This window comes from Acomys russatus, chromosome 3 (genome assembly GCF_903995435.1).
Source record: "Acomys russatus chromosome 3, mAcoRus1.1, whole genome shotgun sequence".
Taxonomy (NCBI): Eukaryota; Metazoa; Chordata; class Mammalia; order Rodentia; family Muridae; genus Acomys; species Acomys russatus.
The window spans coordinates 41,930,821-41,955,667 of NC_067139.1; the positions used below are offsets into that span (position 1 = coordinate 41,930,821).

Sequence of the window (24,847 nt, forward strand, 5' to 3'; positions counted from 1 at the left end):
TTCTACTTGTGTTCCACAAGCAGTTGACACCTTCCTTCGTGATGGGATGGCTCTAGAGTTCCTGGGATTGCAATATGTAGGAGTGGGCTCTAGCATGACTTGTGTAAGCAATAGCAGGCATTTTTTTTGCAGGTTGTGCACATTGTTATTATTATTGTTGTTGTTGTTATTAATTTTATTATTATTATTATTATTTTGGCTTTTCAAGGTTGGGTTTCTCTGTGTAGCTCTGACAGTCCTGGACTCACTTTGTAGACCAGGCTGGCCTTGAACTCACAGTGATCTGCCTGCCTCTACCTCCAGAGTGCTGGGATCAAAGGCGTGTTCCACCACTGCCCAATTGTGGACATTAATTTTTAGGTTGTACTGTCAATTCAGGAAATCTCAAGGTGACTCTCCTGAAGTTACATAAACCAAGAGGGGACATTGGAAAACCTCTGGCCTGTGTGATTATATGGTGCTTGTTCCTTCAGCATCTTTTACCTAAAACCTTAGAACAGCTACAGAAGCCTGACGTGGCGAGGGAGTGTGGGTATGTGTGATGTAGCTGGGACTGGGAAATTTATTATTATTATTATTGTTAATTGTTAAATTAATATATCATTTTGCCCTTTTTCCTTAAACTCCTCCCATGTATCTCCTTTGCTGTCTCTCAAATTCATGGCCTCTTTGTTATATACACACATAATATATACACACACACACACACACACATATATATATATACATACATACACATATGTATATATTCTTAAACATATAACTACAACCTGCTGGTCCATATAATGTTACTTATATGTATATGATTTTAGGGTTGATCACGTGGTATTGGATAACCAATTGGGGGATGGAAATTTTTTTGTATAAATCATGTTATATAAATAAGAAATGGATGAGAAGTCTGTTTTACTCTTCATTTTTATGTTTTTCAGTTTGGTTTGGTTTGGTTTGGTTTTGGTTTTTGAGACAGGGTTTCTCTGTGTAAAAGCCTTGGCTGTTCTGGACTCACTTTGTAGACCAGGCTGACCTCGGGGAACTCTTCCCGAGTGCTGTGATTACAGGCGTGCACCACCACACCTGTCTACATCTTTCTGGGTTCTGAGATGGCTTTTTTTTTTTTTTTTTTTAATCTGTTTTTATGTTCATTGGTGTTTTACCTACATGTATGTCTGTGTGAAGGTGTCAGATCTTGCAGTTACAGACAGTTGAGAGCTGCCATATGGGTGCTGGGTATTAAACTCAGGTCCTTTGGGAAAGCAGTCAGTGCTCTTAATAGCTGAGCCATCTCTCCAGTCTCCTGAAATGACATTTTAAGTATTTAAGTTACTGCCTTTTTTTTTTTTTTTTTTTCACTGTTTGTGCTCTCATTCTCTTCTCCTTTAGACAATGGTAGCGTTTGACATGGATGGCAAGGTGCGTAAGCCCAAGTTTGAGCTTGATAGTGAACAAGTTCGGTATGAGCACAGGTTTGCGCCATTCAGCAGTGTGATGACACCGCCACCAGTGCACTACCTGCAGTTCAAGGTGAGCTTGCTGGGTGAGGTCAGAGCAAAGTCTTAAGCCGCACGCCATGCTAAAGAAGGGATCGTGTTTGTACCAACCCATCCTGTGGGATAAATGCTAAAAATAACATTCTTAAATGATATACAAGGCATTTGGCCTTGTTGGATGTGCTAATCACATGACCAGTTTATATTTAAGTCATTAGATTAATTGAGATATGGCATACGCAGGTTAAGAACTGCATAACAGCCAGGTATGTCACATGCCTTTAATCATAGCACTCAGGAGGCAGAGGCAGGCAGGCAGATCTCTTAGTTCAAGGCCAACCTGGTCTACAAAACAAGACCAGGATAGCCAGTATTGCACAGAGAAATCTTTTCTAGGAACAAAAAAAACAAAAACTGCATATCACATGCATACAGACTCAGATGTGCTCAGCCTTTGCTTCAGAGTCTGTATGGATGGGTAGTCAGTTAAAGATTTACATTACGTGTATTGTGATAGTCTCTTCTATTCTTAGGAAATGTCTGACCTCAATAAGTACAGCCCTCCTCCTCAGTCTCCAGAGCTGTATGTGGCAGCTAGTAAGCACTTCCAGCAGGCAAAGATGATCCTCGAAAACATCCCCAACCCAGACTGTGAGGTAAGAGTGGGCTCACGGTACTCCAGGGGACACACTTGGCAGAAAGCATGCATCCTGCCACTAGGAGGATGTAAATTATTATAGTGAGTCAGCTGGACCGTACTGTCTTGTTTTTGCAGCAGTTTCAGGTAAGTCTGCCAATTTAACCATTTTTAAGTCTCACTGTCTAGTCCAGGCTGGTCTACTCTGTGCAAGTGGTTTTGGCAGTATCTGTCAGAAACAACCAGTGCTGGGCTCAGATGGAGTGTGCTTTCCTGTCCCACAAAGCCTGGGGTCGCTCCCTAGTACTACAAATATATTAATAGAGGAAATCCCCTTTCAGATACATGTGTGTACAGAAAGTGATGAGTATAGGTGAGTATTGAGCATAGCAGTACAGCTGCCATCCAGTCACCGACAAGGTCAAGGATAGCAAGGGCTGGGAGAGTCTGAGGAATGCACTGCCAGTTCTGTGGACATTGTGCACAATCACTGATGGCTCCTCCGCCTCTGAGGGGACACTGAATGGCCTTGGAGAAAAGAGCAGGAAGGAGCCGGAAAAGTCTTATTCTAATTGGGCATGATGGCAGAGGCAGAAAGATTCTCTGAGTTTAAGGCCAGCCAGCATTACATAGTTAGACTTTGTCTCAAAATGAAAAAATACAGCAGGGTAGCACATACCTTACATAATCCCAGCACTTGAAGAGACAGAGGCAGGTAGATTACTGTGAGTTCAAGGCCAGCTTGGTCTGCAAAGTGATTCCAGGACAGCCAGGGCTACACGGAGAAATCCTGTCTCAAAAAAAGGGGGGGGGGGATATATTTTTTTTCAGCTAATAAAAACGGTAGTTATAAAAACCTGAGGGATATTCAGTAGTAGAAAAAATTATTTTATTCAGTGGAAATTTTATTCATTTATTCAAAGACTTGCCAAGCACCTACAATATCCTCAGCAGAAAATAGCTGTATGAGATCAGCGGCGGGGTCATACTGTGTACTGTAGAGTGTAGAACCGAGGAAATGGGGAGAGGGAACCCGAGTTTTCTTCTGCTTGGTTAACCTGAGGGTCGTGAGCATGCTATGAGGTGCATCTCTAACCATTTAAAATCACTATGTTAGTGCTCTAGAGGTCACATATGTCCAAGGGCAGAGGGCACCCACATGCACAACAGTGCAGAGCAGACCTGTCCTGGAGGGTTTGAAGAGCAGCAGTGGGGGAAGCACAGGAGGTGCTGTTGGAGTTTGCGTACACATGGATAGAAGGAACACTGGTGCTCTGCTGCAGCAGAAGTGGGAGGCAGGAAGTAGGCAGCAGTAATACCTTCTCTTCGGATCTGAAATCCTCTGGGTTGACTAATGGGTTAGAGGTGGGAAGAGTCAGAAATGACCTGAAAGGTTTTGGCCTGAGCAGCTCAATGATTGGTTTGCATGAGGAAGATTACTGTGGCTTCTGACATATCAAATTAGTACTTTTTTTTTTTTTTTTTTTTGAGACAAAGTCTCATCCTGTAGTTCAGACTGGCCGGGAACCTGTGGCAGGCCTTTTGCTCAGCCTTTCAGGTGCTGAACTTCAGGTCTGACCTTCTGCATCTACCTTTTCTTTCTTTCAGGTTTTTTTGTTTGTTTGTTTGTTTTGGTTTTTGTTTCTTTGTAGCCTTGGCTGTCCTGGACCTGCTTTGTAGACTAGGCTGGCCTTGAACTCACAGTGATCCACCTGTCTATCAGATGCTTAGGTGTAGCTTCTGCCTCAAGGCAGGAGGACTGAGAACCCATCCTGCCCTTAAGTGTTTGCAGACAGTGGTCAATAGTGCATCAGTGGGGACTTGGTACCTAAGAGCAATCTAGCAACATTATGAGTCATGTGTTCAGGAAACTGTTTAGACTAGTGATTGTCAGAAATAACACTTAATACTCCAAGGGCACTCACTAACTGCCAGGAGTGTTTCTAAGCTTTAAGCAGCGATGCTCTCTGAAGAGGGTGTGCTCTGATAAGTGCAGAGCTGGGCCGTTTGCTGTCTGTGGAACCACAGTTGTAATGTATAGCATGAAGTGTGCAGCACGTGACTGCGTGCCTTCACTCAGTCCTCAAAGCTGTTATGAGGCTGGACAAAGTCTTCACCTTCATTCTAAGAGGATGAATTGAGAGACTTGCTGATGAGAGAATGTGGCTATGCGTGGTGAAGCTGGGGTGTTGTTCTGTGGTCAAATACCACTTGCTGTCTCTGCAGGGCCTGCAGGCTCGTGGGTGGGTAGGAGGTGGTGTTAAACAAGCAGGTATCTGTGCGTGCCTGTTGCACAGCACCAGCACTCGATTGCACAGATGCTGAGCTTCATGCTGTGATGCTGCGTGCTCTTCTGTTTTAGGTCAGTAGAATCTTAAAAGTTGCCAAGCCCAACTTCGTGGTTATGAAGCTCTTAGCAGGAGGACACAAAAAAGAGTCGAAGGTGAGTGTGAGGCTGGGAAAGTGAGTGCACAGCTCAGAGTCACCACTGCTGAAGCAGCATCCTAGAAGAGGTTTCCTCAGGACATTTTGAGACTTGGAATTTCTACTCTTTTTTTTCTCCTGCTCCCATTATAAATCACTGTCTAATTCAGAGCAGTGAAGAAATTATGGACCAAGCTGGGCGTGGCGTGGTGGTACACACCTTTAATCCCAGCACTTTGGAGGCAGAGTCAGGCAGATCTCTACAAGTTCGAGGCCATCCTGGTCTAACAAAGCGAGTTCCAGGACAGCCAAGGCTGTTACACAGAGAAACCCTGTCTCAAAAAGGAAGGAAGGAAAGAAGGAAGAAACTGGAATGTCAAGAGCTCAGAAATAGGAAATCGCAAGGTCAGGGTCACTGCCAACCCAGGCTGACCTGAGTGTGATAACTGGAGCATATACACAACAGAAGGAGAGCCCAAACTCCCAGACACTCACCCACACACAAAATAAGTGGAATGAACTATTTTAAGGGAAAGAAAAAGTGTAAAACAGATTTTGGGGGAGAAGTATTCAAATGCCCCTGATACAGGAAGTTAGGTGCTTTAGTGGTATCTTAGGGTTTGCTGCTGTGAAGTGACACCATGACCGTGGTGACCCTCATAAAGAAAACACTGAATCAGGCTGGCTTACAGTTTGAAGGTAAGCCCATTTTTGTCATGAGGCTGTGGGCGCCAAACCTGTTGAAGCCACCACAGTAGTTAGAAGCTGTGTGTACAGGTGTGCCTGCAGATAAGCAGCGGCCATTTCATTCCAGGGTATGTGATAAGACTTGGGCATATCCTCACAGTGGGTGCATTCTTACTCAGTCTGCGTTAGTGCCTGAAACAGGGCTCGCTGAAGCTGGAGCCCACAACTCAAACTCAGCAGGGCCCAAAGATCTCCCTGTCTCCACCCCCAGCACTAGAGTTGTAGGCGTGTGCTGTCATGCTCAGCTTGTTATGTCAGACCCTTACCAACTGAGCCATCTTGCCAGCTCCAAAGACTTTTAAAAACATTGGTAAGATGTGGCATTTTGAAGAAACAGCTGGCCTGGATGTTTTCTGGTGGCCTTAGTGAAGGACAGGCTGCTCTCTTGTTCCCTTCCCTCTGACTTCTGCATTTCTCCTGCACTGCCCGCTTCTGAGCACATGCATGTATTTATTGGCTTTCTGGCTTTCGTCGTAGGTTCCTCCTGAATTTGATTTCTCTGTTCACAAATACTTTCCTGTTGTGAAACTGGTGTGAAAGAGATTGCAAAGATGACACCGTGCCTGCGCTAGATGATGCAGCAGTCTGCCACATGCCATGACATAAAGTGGATTTCTTGGAGGAAGACTTTGAGTTTAACACCCTTACCTGGCGAGAAAGAAAACTGCTGTTTTAAAGTGGTTTATTATACTCCATGGGTGTACTGGGCTAGAATGGTGAATGTTACGTGGTTTTATTACAGACTTAATTGTAAAACATTTTTTAATGAATGATTTGAGTGAAATAGTGTTTGTAAAGGCTAATAAATTTCTTCACAAAAAAAATGTCACTGATGGTGTGTAGGGTTGTGCTGTTGCACGAAGAACCAGCGTCTAAGTGTGTGCCGCTGTCGGAGCAAGCGGTGCCAGAGTTGTCCATGCTGGCCATGAGGTTAGCCTGGACAGCATGAGACCTTATTTTAAACACCACCACCACCCTGAAAACTTTTGTGACCAAGTTTCAAAACATGAGATTTATTAAGGATTTAGCTTCTGGTAAGATTAAAATTTGATTTTGAGGGGAAGAGATCACTAAAGTACATGAGGATTGTGACGATGTGACACCGACTGTAAGGATCTGTGTTCATGCCGTTTAGGAAGAAACCACATCACACTGCAATGTCTGCTGCTGGACTCTTGAGTCTTGTTTGAACTTGGATACCTTTGCTCCAGGCAAAGCCTCAAAGTGCACTGAAGTGCAGGTTTGTTCTTGTTCTTCCTTGTCTTGCGGCTCATTCCTCTGCTGTTCTTCTCACTTTGGTGCTATGACAACTGGCTAAGCCTGTGGCATTCCCTTTGTGCTTTGTAGGGGCAGGAGCTGCTTTAGCCGGATGAGCTACCCTGAAGCTTAACCTGGCTGTGGTTTTTGACCTGTGACTCGTGGCAGTTGGTTATGGCAGAGACAATCCTGAGCCCTCAGTGTCCTGACTCTAATGTGACAGGTTTGGTGATGTCCAGCAGCCTCTAGTGCTGCTTTCCATTTAGCCAGCATTGTCAGCTTCTGGGTCAGATACAACACAGGCAGTTTGTCTAAAATTAAAGAGACAACCTCAAACCCTGTGAACTGTATCACCCTTCAGGGTGTCACTAAAAGGAGTCCTCAGTGTACAGTCAACCTACAATGATCTGAATCAAGAACTAACTACAGGCAGACCCAACGTCATTATCATCAAGGAGCTACCAGTCTTTCAAAGCTAACATTCACCTGGTGGGTTCTTCAAACAGCATAAACCCTAAGGGGGAAAAAAAGCAGCTACTGTGTTTTTCTTGCTTTTGTAGGTACACCTAGTATGTAACCTGGGTATCCTCCAGCAGCCAATCCCTTTGTTTCCTGGACTACTTTGACCACACAGGCCCAGTAGTCTGGGCCTCTGTCTTCCTAATCCAGCCACTGCCTTTCTTGGTGAGGTGCAGTGACTTACTAAGAATGTCACTGCCTGCTCAAAAAGCAAAGCAGAGACCATAGGTGCTCACACTGTGAATAGCTTAGTAGTGTTCTGTACATCAAAACAATAACAAGGATTTTTAAAACCAATCATCTTTTTTTTTTTTTTTAAACCTTCCCTCACAGTTGACTTATGGTTTGAGACAGGGTCTGTCCTGCTGATCCTGGCTTGGAATGAATTCACTTTGTAGCTCTAGCTGGCCCAGAATTTGTGACAGTCTTCCTTCCCAAGCCTTCTGAGGCCTAGAGGAAGCCAGGTGCAGTGGCTATCTTTTAATTAATTGTGTTGAGGCTTATCTAGATCAGACTAGAGGCATTCATGCTGTGAAAGCACTAGGCCATTGCTGGTGGATCAAATCTGTGCAGATGGTGAGCTGCTCAGTGCCAGCCCTGTCACACAGACACTGCAGCAGCAGGGTGACGTGCTGCTGGCCACAGGACCACCTCAGTTCTCTCATTGGTGCTGATCTGCTCAAGAAATACCTGTCAATCAAGAGAGCCTGACCAATTTTGATACCCTTTGTAGAGACTTTAGAAGTACCCCCAAACTGAGATGGTCCCACTTTTTCCCTTGCTAAAATGTCCTGATTAAACCCCACAATAATCATCGGCCAGCTACATTTACTCCATCGCTGGTGAATCGCAGGACTTCTGTTCAGGCCTGCTGAGGAATGTGGACTTCTGGTTGATGAAGAATGTGACTTGGCTTCTCATTCCCATCGGGTACATTTATTACGCCTCTCTTGTGGTATTCAACATTAAGAACTAAAAATGAAAAATAATATTACAATATTAAGTTCTTTGGGGAAATAGCCTGGGCAGGTCTCACTTCATATCAGTTTCTAGAATTGTCATAGAACTTCACCTTCCACGGCAGCACTGTAGCAAAAGACCATGTGCACAGCCAACAGTACACCACAGAAAAAGCCGAAGGCCCTGGAAATACCACCTGTGCTGTATGACCAACCCCCCCTTGCAAGGGCAGCACTGAGAGCACACTCTCCTTTCCAGAGCCACCCCACCTGCAGCTGCTGCCGGGCTGCTGCTGTGAAATCTGGGAGCTCTATTGTGGTCAACCCTGCAGTACTGAGACTTAGACTTGAGGCTAATGTCTTCTTCAACTTATATCCCCCGGGGCAAGCAAGGTCTTTGTTTTGCTTTGCTTTGTTTTTGTTTTTAGAGACAGGGTTTCTCTGTGTAGCCCTGGCATTCCTGGAATTCACTCTGTAGACCAGGCTGGCCTCGAACTCACAGAGATTCACCTGCCTCTGCCTCCGGAGTGCTGGGATTGCAGGTGTGAGCCGCCACATCCTGCTGCAAGCAAGGTCTTAGGCTGTTTGCTTTCTCCTTTCGCTTTGTGTCCTCACTCAGCTGACAGCTTTGCACAAGAGCTGAGTGCTTTCCCCACTTAGTGTAAAGAACAAAAGGTCAAGGTTTTCACTGCAAAGCGAGATACCTAGCCAGATACTCAACTATAGGGCTGTACACTAGAGCCTGAAGACTAGTTAAGTCAGTATGTACACAAAAGAAAGATGGAGACACCTTATATTTGCTTAGTATTTCTAATGTGTCATCCCTATATCTCAAAAATATTACCTATAGCGCCCAAATATCATTTAAAAGTTTACTGCTTTTTCTAAAAACTAAACTAAAACAAGTTGACATGCTGGATAAACAGAATTCTAATATACTGTTAAAGAAGACATCCAAAGTGAAGGACTGTCTCCCAAACTAAGCCAGTACACTTGAAAAAACAATGATCAAGAGTATTTGAATGAGCCCTGCACTATAGCACATGCTCTTAATCTCAGCACTCGCTCGGCAGGCAGAGGCAGGCAATCTCTAAACTTGAGGCCAGCCTTGTCTACAGAATGAATTCCAGTATAGCCAGGCCTGCACTGACAAACTTCATCTCAGAATACCAGAAGAATGATAAGAAATGACTCCAAGTTACAGACGTTGAACAGGCAGGGCATCAGCCTAGATGAGGACGACAGTAGTTGGACTATAGTTTGAGCAAATCTACTCAAGAAACTATATCAACATTTCCTTATGTGCACAATTGGACTATGCTTAATAGGGTGATGTGGGGGAGGGTACATGGGGATTCCTTTTGCTATGTTTAAGATTTAAAAAGATACGTCTGTGTAGATGGGTGCATATGAATGCAGGTGCCCACAGGAGCCAGAGGATCCCCTGAAGCTGGAGTTACAGGTGGTCATGGGTCCCCACCTTATGTGAGCCCTGGGAATTGAACTACTTAGCCATCACCCCAGTCCTGAAATCTTAATTGTTTATAAATGCATTAAGAATTGTGGATGAGGTAGCACACAGAAAGTAGCTTTCAGTCCAAGACTGAGGTTGAGTAGTACTCAGGGAGTAATGAAAAAGCAAAGCTGCACTGAGGATTTATGTTGAAGATACTGGATTTCCCCTACATTTCCAAAGGGAGGTGGGATTGAGGTTAGGGCTAATCAGATAGCTCCGTGCCTGCCACTAAACCTGGAAAGGAAATTTGATCCCTAGAACAGACATGGTGGAAGATGAGAACTAACTCTTAAAAATTGTCCTTTGACTTCCATACAAGTACAATGTCATGCATGTCCCTACACAAGTAAGTGTAATTTAAAAAGCCAAAAACAGCAAAAGTTTTATGTGCTTGGGGACTCAAGCACATAAAACTGAAATTCAAAGCCACCTGCCACCCTCACCCCCAGTTTTAAGATAACTGGGGGAAAAATGGCACAACACAACAGGACACGGTAAGCTGCACTCTTACAGTACATAATGCTTTGTGTTATCAAAGAGACTAAAGAGCGCATCAAGAAGTTAGGCATTACATAGTGCCCAGAAGACACTGATGCAGTGGGCTGGACTCCCTCACATACCCCATGACTGAAGCTCACAAAAACTAGTGCTCAGCCCTGATGCACCATAGGATGTGAGGAAGCAAAAAACTAAACCTGCAGAAAACTCAGGTGACAGAGTAGACGGCATAAAATCAATCCACAAAGAAATGTGTAGATGGTCACGCACTGAGTGCATTTCATGTGGCCCAGAAAGGCAGAGTGCTGCTGGCCTGCGCTCAGAGTCAGTCAGAAAGGAGCCTTGTCAAGGGCGCGGTGTGTGAACTCCAGAGGCATAACAACACAGCAGAAAACTGGTTCAGAGGCGATTGACAGGAAATCCAATGATGTGGAGTAACTTGGGGGTGCCCTGGCCCTAACTCACTGAAAGCAACCCTTTGATTTCTGGGGCATCTCTGTTCCCACCCTGCTTACCACTTTCTAGGCCTTCTAAAGAAAACAGTCTCCTTGAACAGATAGCTACTAACAGTGTTATTATCAATATTATTTAAAGAAAAGGTGAGAGGTGACAACTTGACGTACCATTTATATGTCTATCATTCCCTGCAAGAGCTGCCTGCTTGTCTCGCTCCGATTCTGCTTCGTTTTCATCCAGGCTGTATTCATCCTGCAGTTTCTGCTGGCTTCCTCCTGTAAAGGCAGCACACCAGTCACCATGGAACACCAGCACCGATCCTGGCTGCTACCCGACCGGTACCTCAGAAAACAGCCTGACTCATGCATTTGCTCGCAGTACAAATGCCATGGAGAGTACTCACAAATGTGCCCCTTCAACACTGAGTCTATAAAATTCCACTCCGGTGGTTGAACCCTAACACACAAAAATGTTGTGGGTTGGATATTGCACTCTAGAGGGCTTCTGTATTCTAGCTAGTTCCCAGATAATCACGACAGAGACCTTCGAGTTATGAAAGTTTTAAAGCACAGTAACTGGGCAGATGTCAGCCCTCTTTGCTCTGTTGCTATTTCCCAGCTAAACACCCCACATTACTTGCTCTAATTCTGTCTGGGCTGCTTCTGCTCTATGGGACCAGCCCTCAGGGCCATGTGCTCATGGTCCATACTGCTGCCCCTTAGCAACTTCCTTAGCTTCCTCTCCTCCTCCCAGCTTCCCCCTCCCCTGTTCCCACCCCTACCCTCCAAGTCCACAAACCTAAGCTCCTCCTACTTCTCTTCTGCCCAGTCACTGCCTTCATAAACTTTATTAACCAATTAACAAGCTTTACACTGTATGTAAGAGTGTTACTACCAGATCTTAGGGGCCAGTAATGAGCACTGGAATGCACAATAACAGACCAACCCCCAACACAAAGAAGAAAAAAGTTCTAGATAAGAAGCCATAATTCAGCCAGGCATGGTAGCCTTTAATCCCAGCACTTGGGAGGCAGAGGCATCAGGTCTCTGTAAGTTCGAGACCAGCCTGGTCTACAAAGTGAGTCCGAGACAGCCAGGACTACAAGAGAACCCTGTCTGAAAAAAACAAAACAAAAAAGCTACCATCCAGTCTGAAAATGGAGAAACTAAATGTCTTCTTGAGAAAGGCAGTCAACAAGATGTTTGAGGAAATGATAGGTTAACGGTAGGAAATGGCAGGCAGTGGCTTCTCAGTTGACTACTGTGAGTCTCCATTTCATATACAGAATTAGACAATTCACACTATTTGCCCTGGAGGGGAAAAGCAACCAGGAAAAAAAGTCACACAGATTGCAGACAAGAGACCACATGACTCTCCCTAATATCTGAAGTGTGTGTGTGCATGGGGAGGCACAGCAGCCCTTCTTAAAAAGGAATGCCTGGAAGATGTGCTCTTTGCTTTCACTCTGGCGGAAGCAGTCTCTGGCCTAGTTCTGCACCCATTTACCCTCCAAATGAGACCATTGCTAAAGCATGTGGAAGCAGGAACAGCACACAGGCCACATTTCATGTCCAGCAGTTAGACACTTGTGTGTCACCAGAGTGGGCCCCTCCTTCCCCTCTACAGCATCTTGTGTGGGTGAGGAGCAGGGCTCTGAGCAGTGACACTCAACAAGAGGCTGGTAAAATGCACCCTTAACCAGAACAACAGACAAAGAATTAGACAGGTTCTTCATTTTGGCCAAGAGCACAGACAGGTGTCATCAAGAGTGCTCCTGGCTCCAAGAGATGTAAAGTTCCCACATCTTTAAAGCAACAGTATATACCCAAGATACTTAGTTGAACCAAGATTCCATTCTTTAAAGAGAAAAAAAAAAAGGGATTCATGTGTTCATGTGTCACTGTCCTTAGATGCATTCACATCCACCATTCCCTGAGTTCTTCAACACATGAGCAGGTAGAGATAGATAGATGGCTCACCTGCCAGGAGGCAGCATTTCATCTGCCACACACTGGTCTGGAGGCGTCACACACCTGCAAAGTTGCACTGACAGTATTGTTTCTGAAAATTAAAATGTCTTGTACTACCCTTCGTCTTTCCCTCTTGATAATTAACAAGGAACACAAAGTAGACGAGTCACAAAGGCCATTTGGTGAAATTCAAGATGTGTCCAAGGCTGAGAAGATGGAGAAAGGCAAGTGCCTCGCAGGAAGCCGGAGAGCCCAAGAGCCACCCACCTTTCTCAGCAGCATGCTGCTCTTCCTGCCCATCCCTGATGACAAGCTGCTCCCGCTCAGGGTACTCAGAATCCTCCTCAGGCCTGGCCAAACGGGCAGCTGGCACCTGTGTGTTTGGATCAGGTTTCCCAGCTCCCACAGGTATGCCATCCACAGCCGCCTGTTCTTGGACTGGTGCCTTTGGCGGTCGCAGACCGTGCTCCTCGCTGACAATTGGAATCTCATTGTTCTCAACTGTGCACAGAAGAGCATAGATATTATTGCAAGTGTATTCTTTGGGTTTTTGTTTTTTGGTTTGTTTTTTTTTTGTGTGTGTGTGTGCTTTGGTTTGGGTTTTTGTTTTGCTTTTTTGTTTTGTTTTGTTTTGTTTTAACACAGAGTTTCTCTGTGTAGGCCAGGAACTCACTTTGTACACCAGGCTGGCCTCAAACTCAAAGATCCTCCTGCTTTGTTTGGCCTTTAGAGTGAGTCCTAGGATTAAAGGTATGCACCACCATGCCCAGCTGCAAGAACATTTTTTTGTTTTTGTTTTTTTTCGAGACAGGGTTTCTCTGTGTAGCCTTGGCTGTCCTGGACATTGTACACCAGGATGGCCTTGAACTCACCTGCCTCTGCTTCCTGAGTGCTGGGATTAAAGGCATGCACCACCACTGTCTGGCGCTGCAAGAGCATTTTAACTAAGACAAAAATAAGATGTGACTGAGCATGGAGTACACACCTGTCTATCATCTTATCGCTCAGGTAGCAGAAGCAGGAAGATCGGGACATCACAGGCCAGCTTTGACTATAGACAGTTTGAGGCCAGCCTGGGAGACTCTTGCCTCAGACAAAACACAAGTAAAAAATTTAACTACAGAGCATGCCTATAATCCAGGGTTTAGAGATGAAGGCAACAAAAGTCAATTCAAGGCCTTGGGCAGCCTTGAGGCCACACAAGAGGCTAGCCCAATTTGAGGCCAGCCTCGGCTGCACAAGATCTTATCTCCAGCCGGGCGTGGTGGCACACGCCTTTAATCCCTGCAGTCGGGAGGCAGAGGCAGGTGGATCGCTGTGAGTTCAAGGCTAGCCTGGTCTACAAAGTGAGTCTAGGACAGCCAAGGCTAACACAGAGAGACCCTGTCTATTTCGAAAAAGAAACACAAAGAAGTGTCCACACTGGATTCCTAGAGTACTGACTGGGGTGAGTTACACACATCAGAACATCTGGGAGCGTGTGGGTTTCTGACCTCTGCTACAGACCACAGGCTTCCGTGCTGAGGCTCCTTATCAGGTTCAACAACAGAAAAGAGCCCAGCACTCAGCAGAGGCAGGTGGATTTCCATGAGTTTAGGCAGCTTGATCTACATAGAGTATTTTAGGACCACCAGAGAGATCCTGTCTCAGAACCCAACAAACAAACAAGCCAGGAAATAACATGGATTTGGGGATCCTGACACCCTGAAGGCAGAGTGCTGGATTCTCAGGGTCACTGGGAGGCCAGGCACACCGGCCACCCAGGGCGGTCTCTGCCCTTCAGTCCCACAACCCTCTCTACCCGCACTTCCACAGCTGCCAGGGACCTCAGCACTCACATGACAAGGACCAGGTGTTAGTAGGAGTAGAAGTCTGTGGCCCCTGTTCCAGGCCCCAAGAGAAAGGGCCGCCAGCCAGTCCCACCAAGCCACACTCTGCCCTCAGTGTCTGTACTGCCTGAGACTATATGCTGCTACTTGCTTTTGGAGGACATAAGCCAATGTCCCCACTTACCATTGTGCTCCTGTGGCTTCAAACCCCACACCTCCGAGCCGGGGGCTGGGATCTGGGACCTGTTTCTGGGCGCATCCCCTTCACCTTGTGGCATCTTTGGTGGGTCTGCTTCTTGAAGCTTGGCCTGAGGCTTGAGAGCCTGGAGTTGAAACAAGCACAGGACTACAAGAGTAGTTCATGGGAACCTTCATTACATCTAGGTAAGAACATTTTGTTTTTGGTATGACCTCCTAAACCCTAACACCACCATCTCCCCAGGCATGCCCTGTCACGTGGCATGCATCAGTAGACTCTAGAAAACACAATCGGAAATAAACAAGGGGAAAGTAACTCTCAGCAAACCCATTTCCTTGACCGAGCAGCACTTAGCCCAGTACTGACACGCCCACCCTGCCCAGGCCACCTGGGACCTTACATGACTGACATCACACAACACAGTCTCCCATCACGTGGAATGGAACACACACACATATATGGAAATTATCCAGATGACTGGACAGAGATGTCCATTTCCTTTGGTTATTCTCAGAAGCTAACTAAGGTGCGGGAAGGGAACTGCCCGACTTCAGTGCATTTCTGCCATTTGTTCCATCTCATGCGTGATTGAGAAACAGGCCATAATCCAAAGCACAGGCAATACCTTCTTCTAGCCCTAAAGAAACACATCTCCCCTCTGTCACATCTTACCAACAGGGATACGTGGCCTACTTATAACAGTTCCTCTTACCCAGTATATCCTGTCCCATGGCCAAGAAAAAGTAGAAGACGTCGTGTGAGACAAAAACCAATCTGAAGACTGAGGAAACATCAGAACCAGCCACACAGTGATACTAGATTTACCAGGCCATGGATTTGGAACAGAGAGCCCCAGTGGGTAAACATGAAAAACAGACAGTGAGGCAGAGACAGAAACTTCAAGGGAAAAAGAAATACTGAGATAAAAAATTCTAGAGGGTGATACAGCTGTTTGGGGGTCACCTACCCTCCTGTAGTGTAACCCCTCAACCATGCTCTGGAAGGAAGCACAATAAACCGATTGTTCAGGGAAAAAAAAATCTCTGTACATAGTAGGGCGTGGTGGCACATACCTGTAATCCCAGGACTCAGGGAAGCAGAGGCAAAACTATTACTGTGAGTTCAAGGCCAGCCTGGTCTACAAAGCAAGTTCAGGACAGCCAAGGCTACACAGAGAAACCTTCTCAAAATAAAAACAACAAAAAAATTCTGTACATAAATGAAATTTCTGGTGGGCTCATGTGTGAGCTAGCTATGGATAGGGGACAATTTTCCAAGTTTAGAGATACAACATATCCTATGACAGTGAAAAACAAAGAGAACAAAATATGAAAACAATGGATCAAAATCCCAAGAACTGTGGGACAACTACAGATTAGACCCCGTATGGCAACCCTAGAGTCTTCATGTCGAGGGTAGGAGGTCGGCCATATAGCAGCCCTCGTCTTCAGACAACTTCAGAATGTCACACACATAGGTAATGACCAGACAAGTCTTAATGATAAGACAATACATCAAGAAACATCTAGATAATCAAGATTTTAGAACTAAAAACAAAAAACAAAATTCCTCCAAATTCATGTCAAACCCCAAGCCATAGATTGAAGAAGTTCAGCGATGACCAAGGAGGATCATTTCAACTACAGGAAAATCAACATTTCCGGGAAAGAGCCAAAGGAGAATTATCTGCCTCATGGGACAGTCGCCAGGAAAGGCTAAGACTCTATCTTAGCAAAGTTAAACTAGGAGCTATGCCATGTCTGCGCTTCCATTACAGTAGAGTTAATGGGAAATCAGAGGTAGAAAAATAGTGAGTCAGTCCCGAAATGGGTGGAGATTAAGACACATACGTTTAAATAACACATGGGTTAAATTAAGTCTCAAATTTAAAGATAATTTGGTCACACTTTTAATACCAGCAGTTGGGAGGAAGAGGCAAGAGCATCTCTGTGGGTTTGAGGCCAGCCTGGACAGATAGAACTAAATAGTGAGACTGTCTCAAAAATAAAAAAAGATATATTCTGGAATGTATAGGCTGCAGTAAAAGCAATGCTTTTAAAAACATATTTGTGGCATTGAATGTATACACCAGAAAGGAAGGTCTATATTCAAGAATGAAGATTCTACCTTCAGAAGCCATGGAACAAATTAGCAAATTAAATCCAAAGTAAGTGGAAGAAAAGATATATGAATTGGCTCATAAATTAGTTAAAATTGGCCCCGCAGTGGTGGCACACGCCTTTAATCCCAGCACTCAGGAGGCAGAGGCAGGTGGATTGCTGTGAGTTCGAAGCCAGCCTGGTCTGCAAAGCGAGTCCAGGACAGCCAAGGCTATACAGAGAAACCCTGTCTCCAAAAAAAATAAATAAATAAATAAAATAATAATTATAATAATAATAAAATAAAAAATTTAAAATGAAAAACGTCAACAAAAAATAAATGAGAGCAAAAACACATCCTTTGAAAAGGTAACGCTCTAATATCAGAAGAAAGACAGTATTCCTGTGCACTGGACACCTCCCAGGCTAATCCTGGCCCCAGTGCTTAATGTCTTGACCTCAGTGTGCTCTGGGGCTCTGGACTTTAAAGGACCAAGCTCTGAGCTTGGGGGCCAGTACACACGGCTGGTCTAGGTGTCCTGGCACCAGGCTTTGCTCTGGTGTACCACAAGGAGGTAAACCCACAGGGAGGACAGAGACGTTGTCAGCAGGACAAAATGCTGAGGAGAGGAGGGTATACCTCCTGGAAGCCTGGGCCAGAACAGACCCCAATTACCTGCTGATGCTCGGTACTTTCAGCCACACCTCTGGAAACTAAGGCTTCATTTTTCTTTCTGGTGACCTCTTTTATCCGCTCCTCACACTGCTCCTTCACCTCTTTCATCTGGTTGATACACTGGCTCCTGGTGAAGACAAACGGAAGGATGTGTGGATGTCCTGAGTAATCCCTGCTGTATCCTACATCCCACAGTCCACTGTGGCAAGAGACAAAACAGCCCTTCCCTACCCTGAACATAGATGAAAGGGGAACTTGCAAGGGCAAGTGTCTGTCTGCCGGTATTAGATACAGAAGACACCTGCACGGAACCACACTTTAGACTTGTTACATAGCTTTAAAAACCACGCACGCACGCACACACACACGCACATCTTCATCCATGAGCTCCTTGGACCAGACCTGTGGTTATCTTGATGAGACGGCTCAGGGGGTGGGGTGATAGGGTGCGGCACATTTCAGGATGGGAGCTGAAATACTCAGCTCCACCTCCTCTAAGTGAATGGGTCTGGAGTTGGAGTTCAGTCATGTGGTTGATGATGTCATCAATCATGCCTACAGAACAAAGCCAGCTACCACCTCTGAACCTTGAGCTTTGGCAGCTTCTGGGCTGGTAAAAATAGAGGCACCAGAAGGGTGCCTGACTTCATGGCAAGTTGGGAGTTGGTCTGGTGCTATGCATTCTAATGCTAATCACTGGCCCCCAAGATCTGGTTACCACCCAGATGCATTCTCAGGTACACCTGTCCTTGTGTAAACTCTGCTCTCCTCCATTCAAAGAATTGGTTAATAAGTAGTAAGCAGAGTCCTCAGTTCTGTGAGCTGCTCTGGAGAATTATCAAGGAGTGTGGCAGGTAGCCCCGAGTTTGTAAACCATCCAGTGTGTGGCTAGGGAACACCCAGGGCCTGTGACTGGCCTGTGGAGCAGTCTTAGGAGCATATCTGTGGGGTGTGGTTGAACTCTGGGCAGCCTGAAGACTGATAGGAGGACACAGAGCTGTCCAAGACCTTCAGCTGAGGTACACTGGGAGCTCGCAGCAATGGGCAGAACGGAGCTGAAACCACTCCCTTAGGGGGAGCTAAGAGGTGCTCTGTTGCCTGCTATAGCAAGGGCTAAAAGAGTCAAGTTTCTAGAAGACTGCAGTGCAGTCTATGCAGTGCAGTGCAGCCTTTGCTGAGTTGGAAGCACTTCGGAGCCTCGGTCCCTCATTTGCAGTTCAAAGCCTTACTGGCTCACAACATTCCACACACAGAAGGGGATTGGGTGATAACTCAATTGGGAAACTCAAACTGACAAGAAATACACAGAAGCTTCATTGAAAAACTTCCCAGTCAGTCAGGCTGACCAGGCTGGATCTTCCTAGAGCACCAAGCAGATGCTCAGGGATTAACGGGCTAAGCTACACTCAACTCTAGGCCACTAATGGCAACACCAGTTAGTATAGATTGTGGCCAGAGTACCGTTAAGGCTCCTACACCTGGTACAGGAAGTCATCACTGTGGACTGTAACACCCAGGATCTGAACTGTCATTGCCACACTTGAACACCAGTGTGAGGATGAATTAAAGTGCTGGGGGGGGGGGGGAGGAAAGCTGTCTTTGATGAATGCACTGATCGCTTAGTTATGTGTTGCCAAGAGCAGCCAATGGGAATGCCTGCTGATTGCCAGAAAGACACTAATTTATGCACACAGGAGCCTTCCTCCCAGCTTGTGGCTGCCTCTGTGCACCCATAAATAGACTGGGGTGTACAGACATGGCTGGAGGAGCTCTCAACTCAACATTACAAATTTTCTAGCAAGGTATTGACATCTTGTCTCTAGTTCAAAGAAACTTAAGGACAGCTTTCTCTTTCCAGCTTTACTTCTGAGAGCTTCCTGCATCTGCGGCAGGGGTCCTTAAGCACAGCCAGCGAGACAAGCTGTCAGACAGACAGACCTACCATCAAGGCTGCTCACCTCTGAGAAACAAGTGTGGTGGCTGCCAACGCTGGGACAGAGGCTTCTCCCTTCGGCTCATGACTGACTTCCCATAGGTTGAAGTCTCGGGTCAACACTTACAAGTGAGGCCTCTGAATTGGGGGAAGTGTTGGCTGTAGGGGCCTTTTAAAGGGCACTTGACACTTGTCTATGTGTAATGTTTTGATTTCGCTAGCTCAGTTTCCCAGGCTTACTGTTGAAGTTTGGGGCCAGGCACAAACATGTCGTGATTTTCATTGAGAGGCGCTATCTTGGGCATTGTGAAACATTTAGCAGTGTCTTGGTCTCTGCTCACTGGATTCCAGCAGCACTCCCCTTCAAATCAGAACAGAATGTCTCTCAATACTGCCCGGTCCCTGAAGGAACTGGCATGAGGCCAGGAGAGGTTTCATAGTCCGATCATGTCTCCTCATGTCCTCTGCAGTTATGCAGTCACCACAGTCATGGTCATGCAATACATATGATGTTTTGGCTCAGAGAAAACACAGGACAGTGAGACTGCAGCCATCTCAGCTCAAGGCCACACAGTACTCACACAGAGCCCCTGTCTGTGCTGCAGAGCTCAGTACATGCTCTGTTAGTGCTCCACACGTCATGTTCTGCACAGTGTTGGGTTTTGAAGTATTCAGAAGGAAATGAGGCAAGTTGCTGGTACTTCAAAATAACGTGGGCATTCTGTGAGGCTGGCATGTGTGCGTGCGGCATGTCTTCAGCTGCTGGAGCCTGTGCCACCAGCTTAAGGGAGCAGTTAGGAAATCCTGCATAGTGATCCCAGCACTTGGATGGGAGGAAGATCATGAGCTTCAGGACAGTCTGGGCTATACAAATGTGAGGCTAGCCTGGACTACACAGGCAGACCCATTTCAAAAGAAAGCAAGGACTTTGGCAATGTACATCTACCTACACTGTCTTATAGAAGGATAAAAGCCCTCAAATTTTTTTTTAAGATTTATTTACTTATTATTATGAATACAGTGATCTGCCTGCATGTACATTTGCAGGCCAGAAGAATGCATCACATCATATTATAGATGGTTGTGAGCCACCATGTGGTTGCTGGGAATTGAACTCAGGACCTCCGGAAGAACAGTCATTGCCCTTAACCTCTGAGCCATCTCTCCAGCCCCCCAAATTTCTTTTAAATGAAGAAAACACTGTGAAGCTATGTGACTTTGTGTACATAAGGCAAGTAAGTGAAAAACTGTTAGCGAGTGTGGTGGCTGCAGTCAGCTAGGCTGAGCTGTCACTGTGGGGACAGGTCAGGGGTTCTAGGGCTGGGATGGGCATCCCCGTGCTTCCCTTTAAAGAGACAGCAGCAGCATCTCCACCCTGTGAACTGTCTTTACTGCCTTCCCAGTGGGTGCAGTCTGCCTTTCAAAACTGCATGTTTGGGTTAAGCTCCGCTCTCACTGTAAAACGTGGAAAATTCTCAAGGCACTGAACTACTTGCCACACCAATATCCAGCAATAACCTGTCAATATCTTGCCAATAAATTCTAGACTTATTTTCACCCATGCTTGACATTAAAAAAATATTTTCTTGTACATGTGTGCCTAAGTATATTCATGTACACCACATGTGTGCAGGAGCATAGAGGTCTGAAGAGGGTATCAGGTCTCTTGGAACTGGAGTTGCAGACGTTTGTTAGCTACCATGTGGGTGCTGGGAACTGAACCTGGGTACTCTGGTAGAGCAGCCAGTGCTCTTCACCACTGGGCCACCTCTCCAGGTCCACATCTGACATTTTTAAAGTGTGCGGATTGCCAAAGCGGTACAACTGTACTCTACTTTATGATCCATAAATGCTATGGTATAGTGACACTTCATTCCCTGCTGAGCATTGTGCACACACACATACACACACACACACACACACACACACACACACACACACACACGCATTCATGTACACAAACATACCTTTCCTATTTACTCTGTACAAAGAGCCTGCTGGCTGATACTTACCAAACAGAATACTAATTGCTAAACTAAAATATGACTCCTGGGCTGGAGAGATGGCTCTGTGGTTAAGAGCACTACCTGCTCTTTCAGAGGTCTTGAGTTCAACTCCCAGCAACCACATGGTCGCCACAGCCATTTGTAACGCAATCTGATGCCCTCTTCTGGCAGGCAGGTGTACATGCAGATTAAGCACTCATATACATTAAATAAATAAGTCTTTTTAAAAAAAAAAGACTTGACTCCCTTCTCACGTGCTACCTACAACAAGGAATCAGTTCTGTCACAGGCAGAGGGAGCAGCTGGACTCCCCGCCCCGCCCCCCCAGGGTGGGCGAGCGGTATCCTGGGCCACACTCACAGGTCATAGGAGAACTTCTTTTCCAGGCTGCTCTGGTTCTTCTGGAACTGGAAGATGTCTTGCTGCAGGCGGCCATAGCTTCTCTGCAGCGCCTTCAATTGGTCTAAGCCAAAACGACCAGTCACTCCACGGGCCTCTGTGAGGCCATCCTGCCACCCAGACACACAAGACCCAACAGAATCTAGTCTGGTGGTGGTGGCGCACGCCTTCAATCCCAGTGCTTGGGAAGCAGAGGCAGGAGGATCTCTGTGAGTTCAAGGCCAGCCTGGCTACAGAGTGAGTTCCCGGACAGGCAAGGCTAAGCAGAGACCAAAAACAACAACAGAACCACAACTCAGAGCACAGTGGCACAGAGGATGCGGAAAGGAAGAGAACGGCCCCTCCTCTGTCACCACTGGACCTGTTCATAGACACTCCCCTGCAGAAACCTGCACCTTGATCCTATTCAAAATGTCTATTAAAATTGTAATGATCTTATTTATTTGTGTGTGTGCATGTACCACTGTGCATGTGTGGAGGTCAAAGGTCAACTTGTGGAGTCTCTCCTTGCACTGTGTGGGTTTAGGGATCACCTCGGGTTGTCAGGCCTAGCAGCAAGTGCTTTTTGCTGCTGTCCATCTCACCAGCCCCCACATGTGCTTTATATACACAGCTTAAAGTTAAGTTTAGACAACGTTTTAGTTACTTTTGTATATTCTGAGGTTGGGGGTGGGTCTTTCCACATAATGATGCTCAGAGTCTTGGAATATTGAGTATTACTCATCCAATTACATTGCTTATTTGGTGGTGGGGACGAAAACTAAGGTCTTGCAAACAGTAGGTAAGTGCCCCTGCCCCTCAACATACCCCATACCAGTATTTCTTAAAGATTCATAAACCAAAGGTCTGAATTATGTCCATCATAACTTGCAATGTACACATAATATTTTATAGGGACAGGAGGGTAAAGACTACACTAAGGATGGCTCAATTACAGTGACCGAGCCACCAAGACCTCAGTAGGAACCAGCCAGGCAGGCTTTTCCTTGCGGCAGCGGCTAGGCTGGCCGGAGGGACTTACCTTGCAGGTCTCTGATGAACTTCTTGCTGGTGGTGATGTTATTCACCAACACCGTCTGCAAGAAAAACAAGCTCCGAATCAGACAGCTCACTCACCAGGGCAACTCAGTCTTCAGACAAGTACCAGAGGAGGAGGAGAGCATCGCCTAGCCAGCAGCCACCTAGCCAGCCAGCCATCGGAAAGCCAGGCTCCGCCCCATGGTACTGTCCATCCATAGAGAAGAAATGTACCTGCTAGGATGGTTGCCTTCTAGCCACCCCTGAAGGAATAATCAAATCAATGCCTCAGTTCTGGTTCCGGACATCCCTCCCTGCCAGGTGTAGCTTCTTCCTCTCCTGGGCCACAGACTCACACAGCAGCAGGCTCCTTTCACAGGCCCCTGTGACCCTCACATGATGACACGTGGAAGAGGCAACACATGCTGAAGACTCTGGGTCTGACAATCCTGTCTACACATCGCGTGCAGCTACTACTCACTTGCCCTTTGTAATAGCCACAGGAGCTGGAAGGTCATTATCACTGACAGGAGACAGGCACCCAGGCCTAGGCACAGCTTGTTCAAGAGGCTCAATATCAAAAGTGCTGAAGAGGAGACAGACAGATGCTACCGCAGCAGACACTCTCCAGAGAGCAGGCTCTCAGCAGTCGCCCTGCAGGTAGCTAGGCATCTAAGCAAGACAAGTTTCACAAACTACACCTGTGACACTTCTTCTTTTTTTTTTTTTTCTTTTCTTTTCTCAGGGTTCACAGATTTTATTGGCTCAACAAGAAGCAGCAAAAGGAAACAGTAACTATAATTTCGGGGTGTCATCCACAGATGTGAAAGCCACCTTTCGACCACCTGTGATACATAATTTTAGTCATTAGTAAGAGTCCCTAGAAACATGCTAGTGTGTTTCTGAGTGTTTATCCTGCAAAGTGGCAGGAGCTGTGTACTGAGAGAAATAGGATCTGCCCTCAAAGTGGATGGGTGGGTGGGTGGGCACCCTCCAGTGAGCCTGGTGCTGGCAAGAACAAATCTGGGCAGAGAGGACTTCCAATGCCACTCTCTTGGCTATGGGGCACGGGATATGCTCCTGAGCCACAGCTCTGAGACTTGAGCTCTGGGCCTTCTGGTCTTAGCACTCCAGGGCTACTGCTAGCAGCTGAGAATTACATTACAGCTTACCCTGGTTCTGGGGCTTTCAGACACGAATGTAAACTAGTACCTCTAGTATCCAGTATCCTAGGATCTCCAGTTCACAGGGAATCTGGCCTGGGACTTGCCAGCCTCCATAATCCCACAAGGCAATTTCCCTGACAAGTGCTCTCTCACACCTAATGGCTCAAGTCTCCGTAGAGGACCCACTGCTGAAAACAAGCAGACACATGAGAGAAGAGAGGCAAACGCTAAACATCAGACCACACCCGCAGGCAAGGGCTCCTTAGTAACACACATGATGACTGTCAGCACACAGGCAAGGGCTCCTTAGTAACACACAGGATAATGGTGTATCTCACAGGCAAAAGGCACTTAGTAACGCACACATGAGGCAACATGAGTATTTCTTACTGTACCATCTCTAGCAGAAGAATATTCTACTAATCAACAAGACGTTCAAAGCACAAACATTTTCATCCATTCTTGATGATGAAATTGCCAGCGCCTCCCTCTGGCCCCTCCCATGTCCTCTGACAGAGCTTTTACAGTCCCTAAAGCCTGAGCAGAGGAAAAGTCACAAGATGCAGACTCCTGAGCAATGTGCAGGAACACAGGCACCTGTGTGAAGAGAAGAAATCCAGCCCTGTGCTCGCTTTAGGAGCAAGGCTAGAGAACTTCCCAAAATGGTATGAGTAAAATCCCTCTACCAGGGGGCTGGAGAGATGGCTCAGCTCTTAAGAGCACTGGCTGGTCTTCCAGGGGTCCTGAGTTCTTATACCAGCAACCACATGGTGGCTCACAACCATCTCTAATGAGATCTGGTGCCCTCTTCTGACCTGCAAGTGTACATGCAGATAGAACACACACACACATAAAATAAACAAACTCTTAAAAAAAAAAAACTCTGCCAGGTGCAGTGGCGCTACCTTTAATCCCAGCACTCTGGGAGGCAGAGGCAGGCCAATCTCTGTGAGTTTGAGGCTATCCCTGTGTTACAATAAATTGTATTCGTTCAGGCTAGGAAGCTGATAACTGACAGAGACTGAAATGTACTTCAAAGCTGAAAGCACT

General features: G+C 46.3%; 2 protein-coding genes across 4 annotated transcripts in view; one reads left to right on the top strand and one right to left on the bottom strand.

Annotated features, from left to right (window-relative positions):
• Positions 1-6,126, top strand: part of Naa35 (N-alpha-acetyltransferase 35, NatC auxiliary subunit) — a 47,114-nt gene extending 40,988 nt beyond the window's left edge. For all 3 annotated transcript variants that reach the window (XM_051172759.1, XM_051172764.1, XM_051172774.1), the window contains exons 20-23: positions 1,384-1,524; positions 2,024-2,146; positions 4,490-4,570; positions 5,776-6,126. In XM_051172759.1, the coding sequence (XP_051028716.1) occupies positions 1,384-1,524; positions 2,024-2,146; positions 4,490-4,570; positions 5,776-5,835 (405 nt within the window). In that variant the 3' untranslated portion in view covers positions 5,836-6,126. The remainder of the gene's footprint in view (positions 1-1,383; positions 1,525-2,023; positions 2,147-4,489; positions 4,571-5,775) is intronic.
• A 1,263-nt stretch (positions 6,127-7,389) lies between these two features.
• The window catches only part of Golm1 (golgi membrane protein 1), a 29,954-nt gene continuing 12,496 nt past the window's right edge, over positions 7,390-24,847 (bottom strand). Inside the window, exons 3-9 of the mRNA XM_051172786.1 lie at positions 22,636-22,690; positions 21,576-21,678; positions 17,277-17,403; positions 14,487-14,625; positions 12,741-12,974; positions 10,671-10,778; positions 7,390-8,046 (exon numbers count right to left, since the gene is read on the bottom strand). Coding sequence (XP_051028743.1) covers positions 7,937-8,046; positions 10,671-10,778; positions 12,741-12,974; positions 14,487-14,625; positions 17,277-17,403; positions 21,576-21,678; positions 22,636-22,690 — 876 coding nt within the window. The 3' untranslated portion in view covers positions 7,390-7,936. The remainder of the gene's footprint in view (positions 8,047-10,670; positions 10,779-12,740; positions 12,975-14,486; positions 14,626-17,276; positions 17,404-21,575; positions 21,679-22,635; positions 22,691-24,847) is intronic.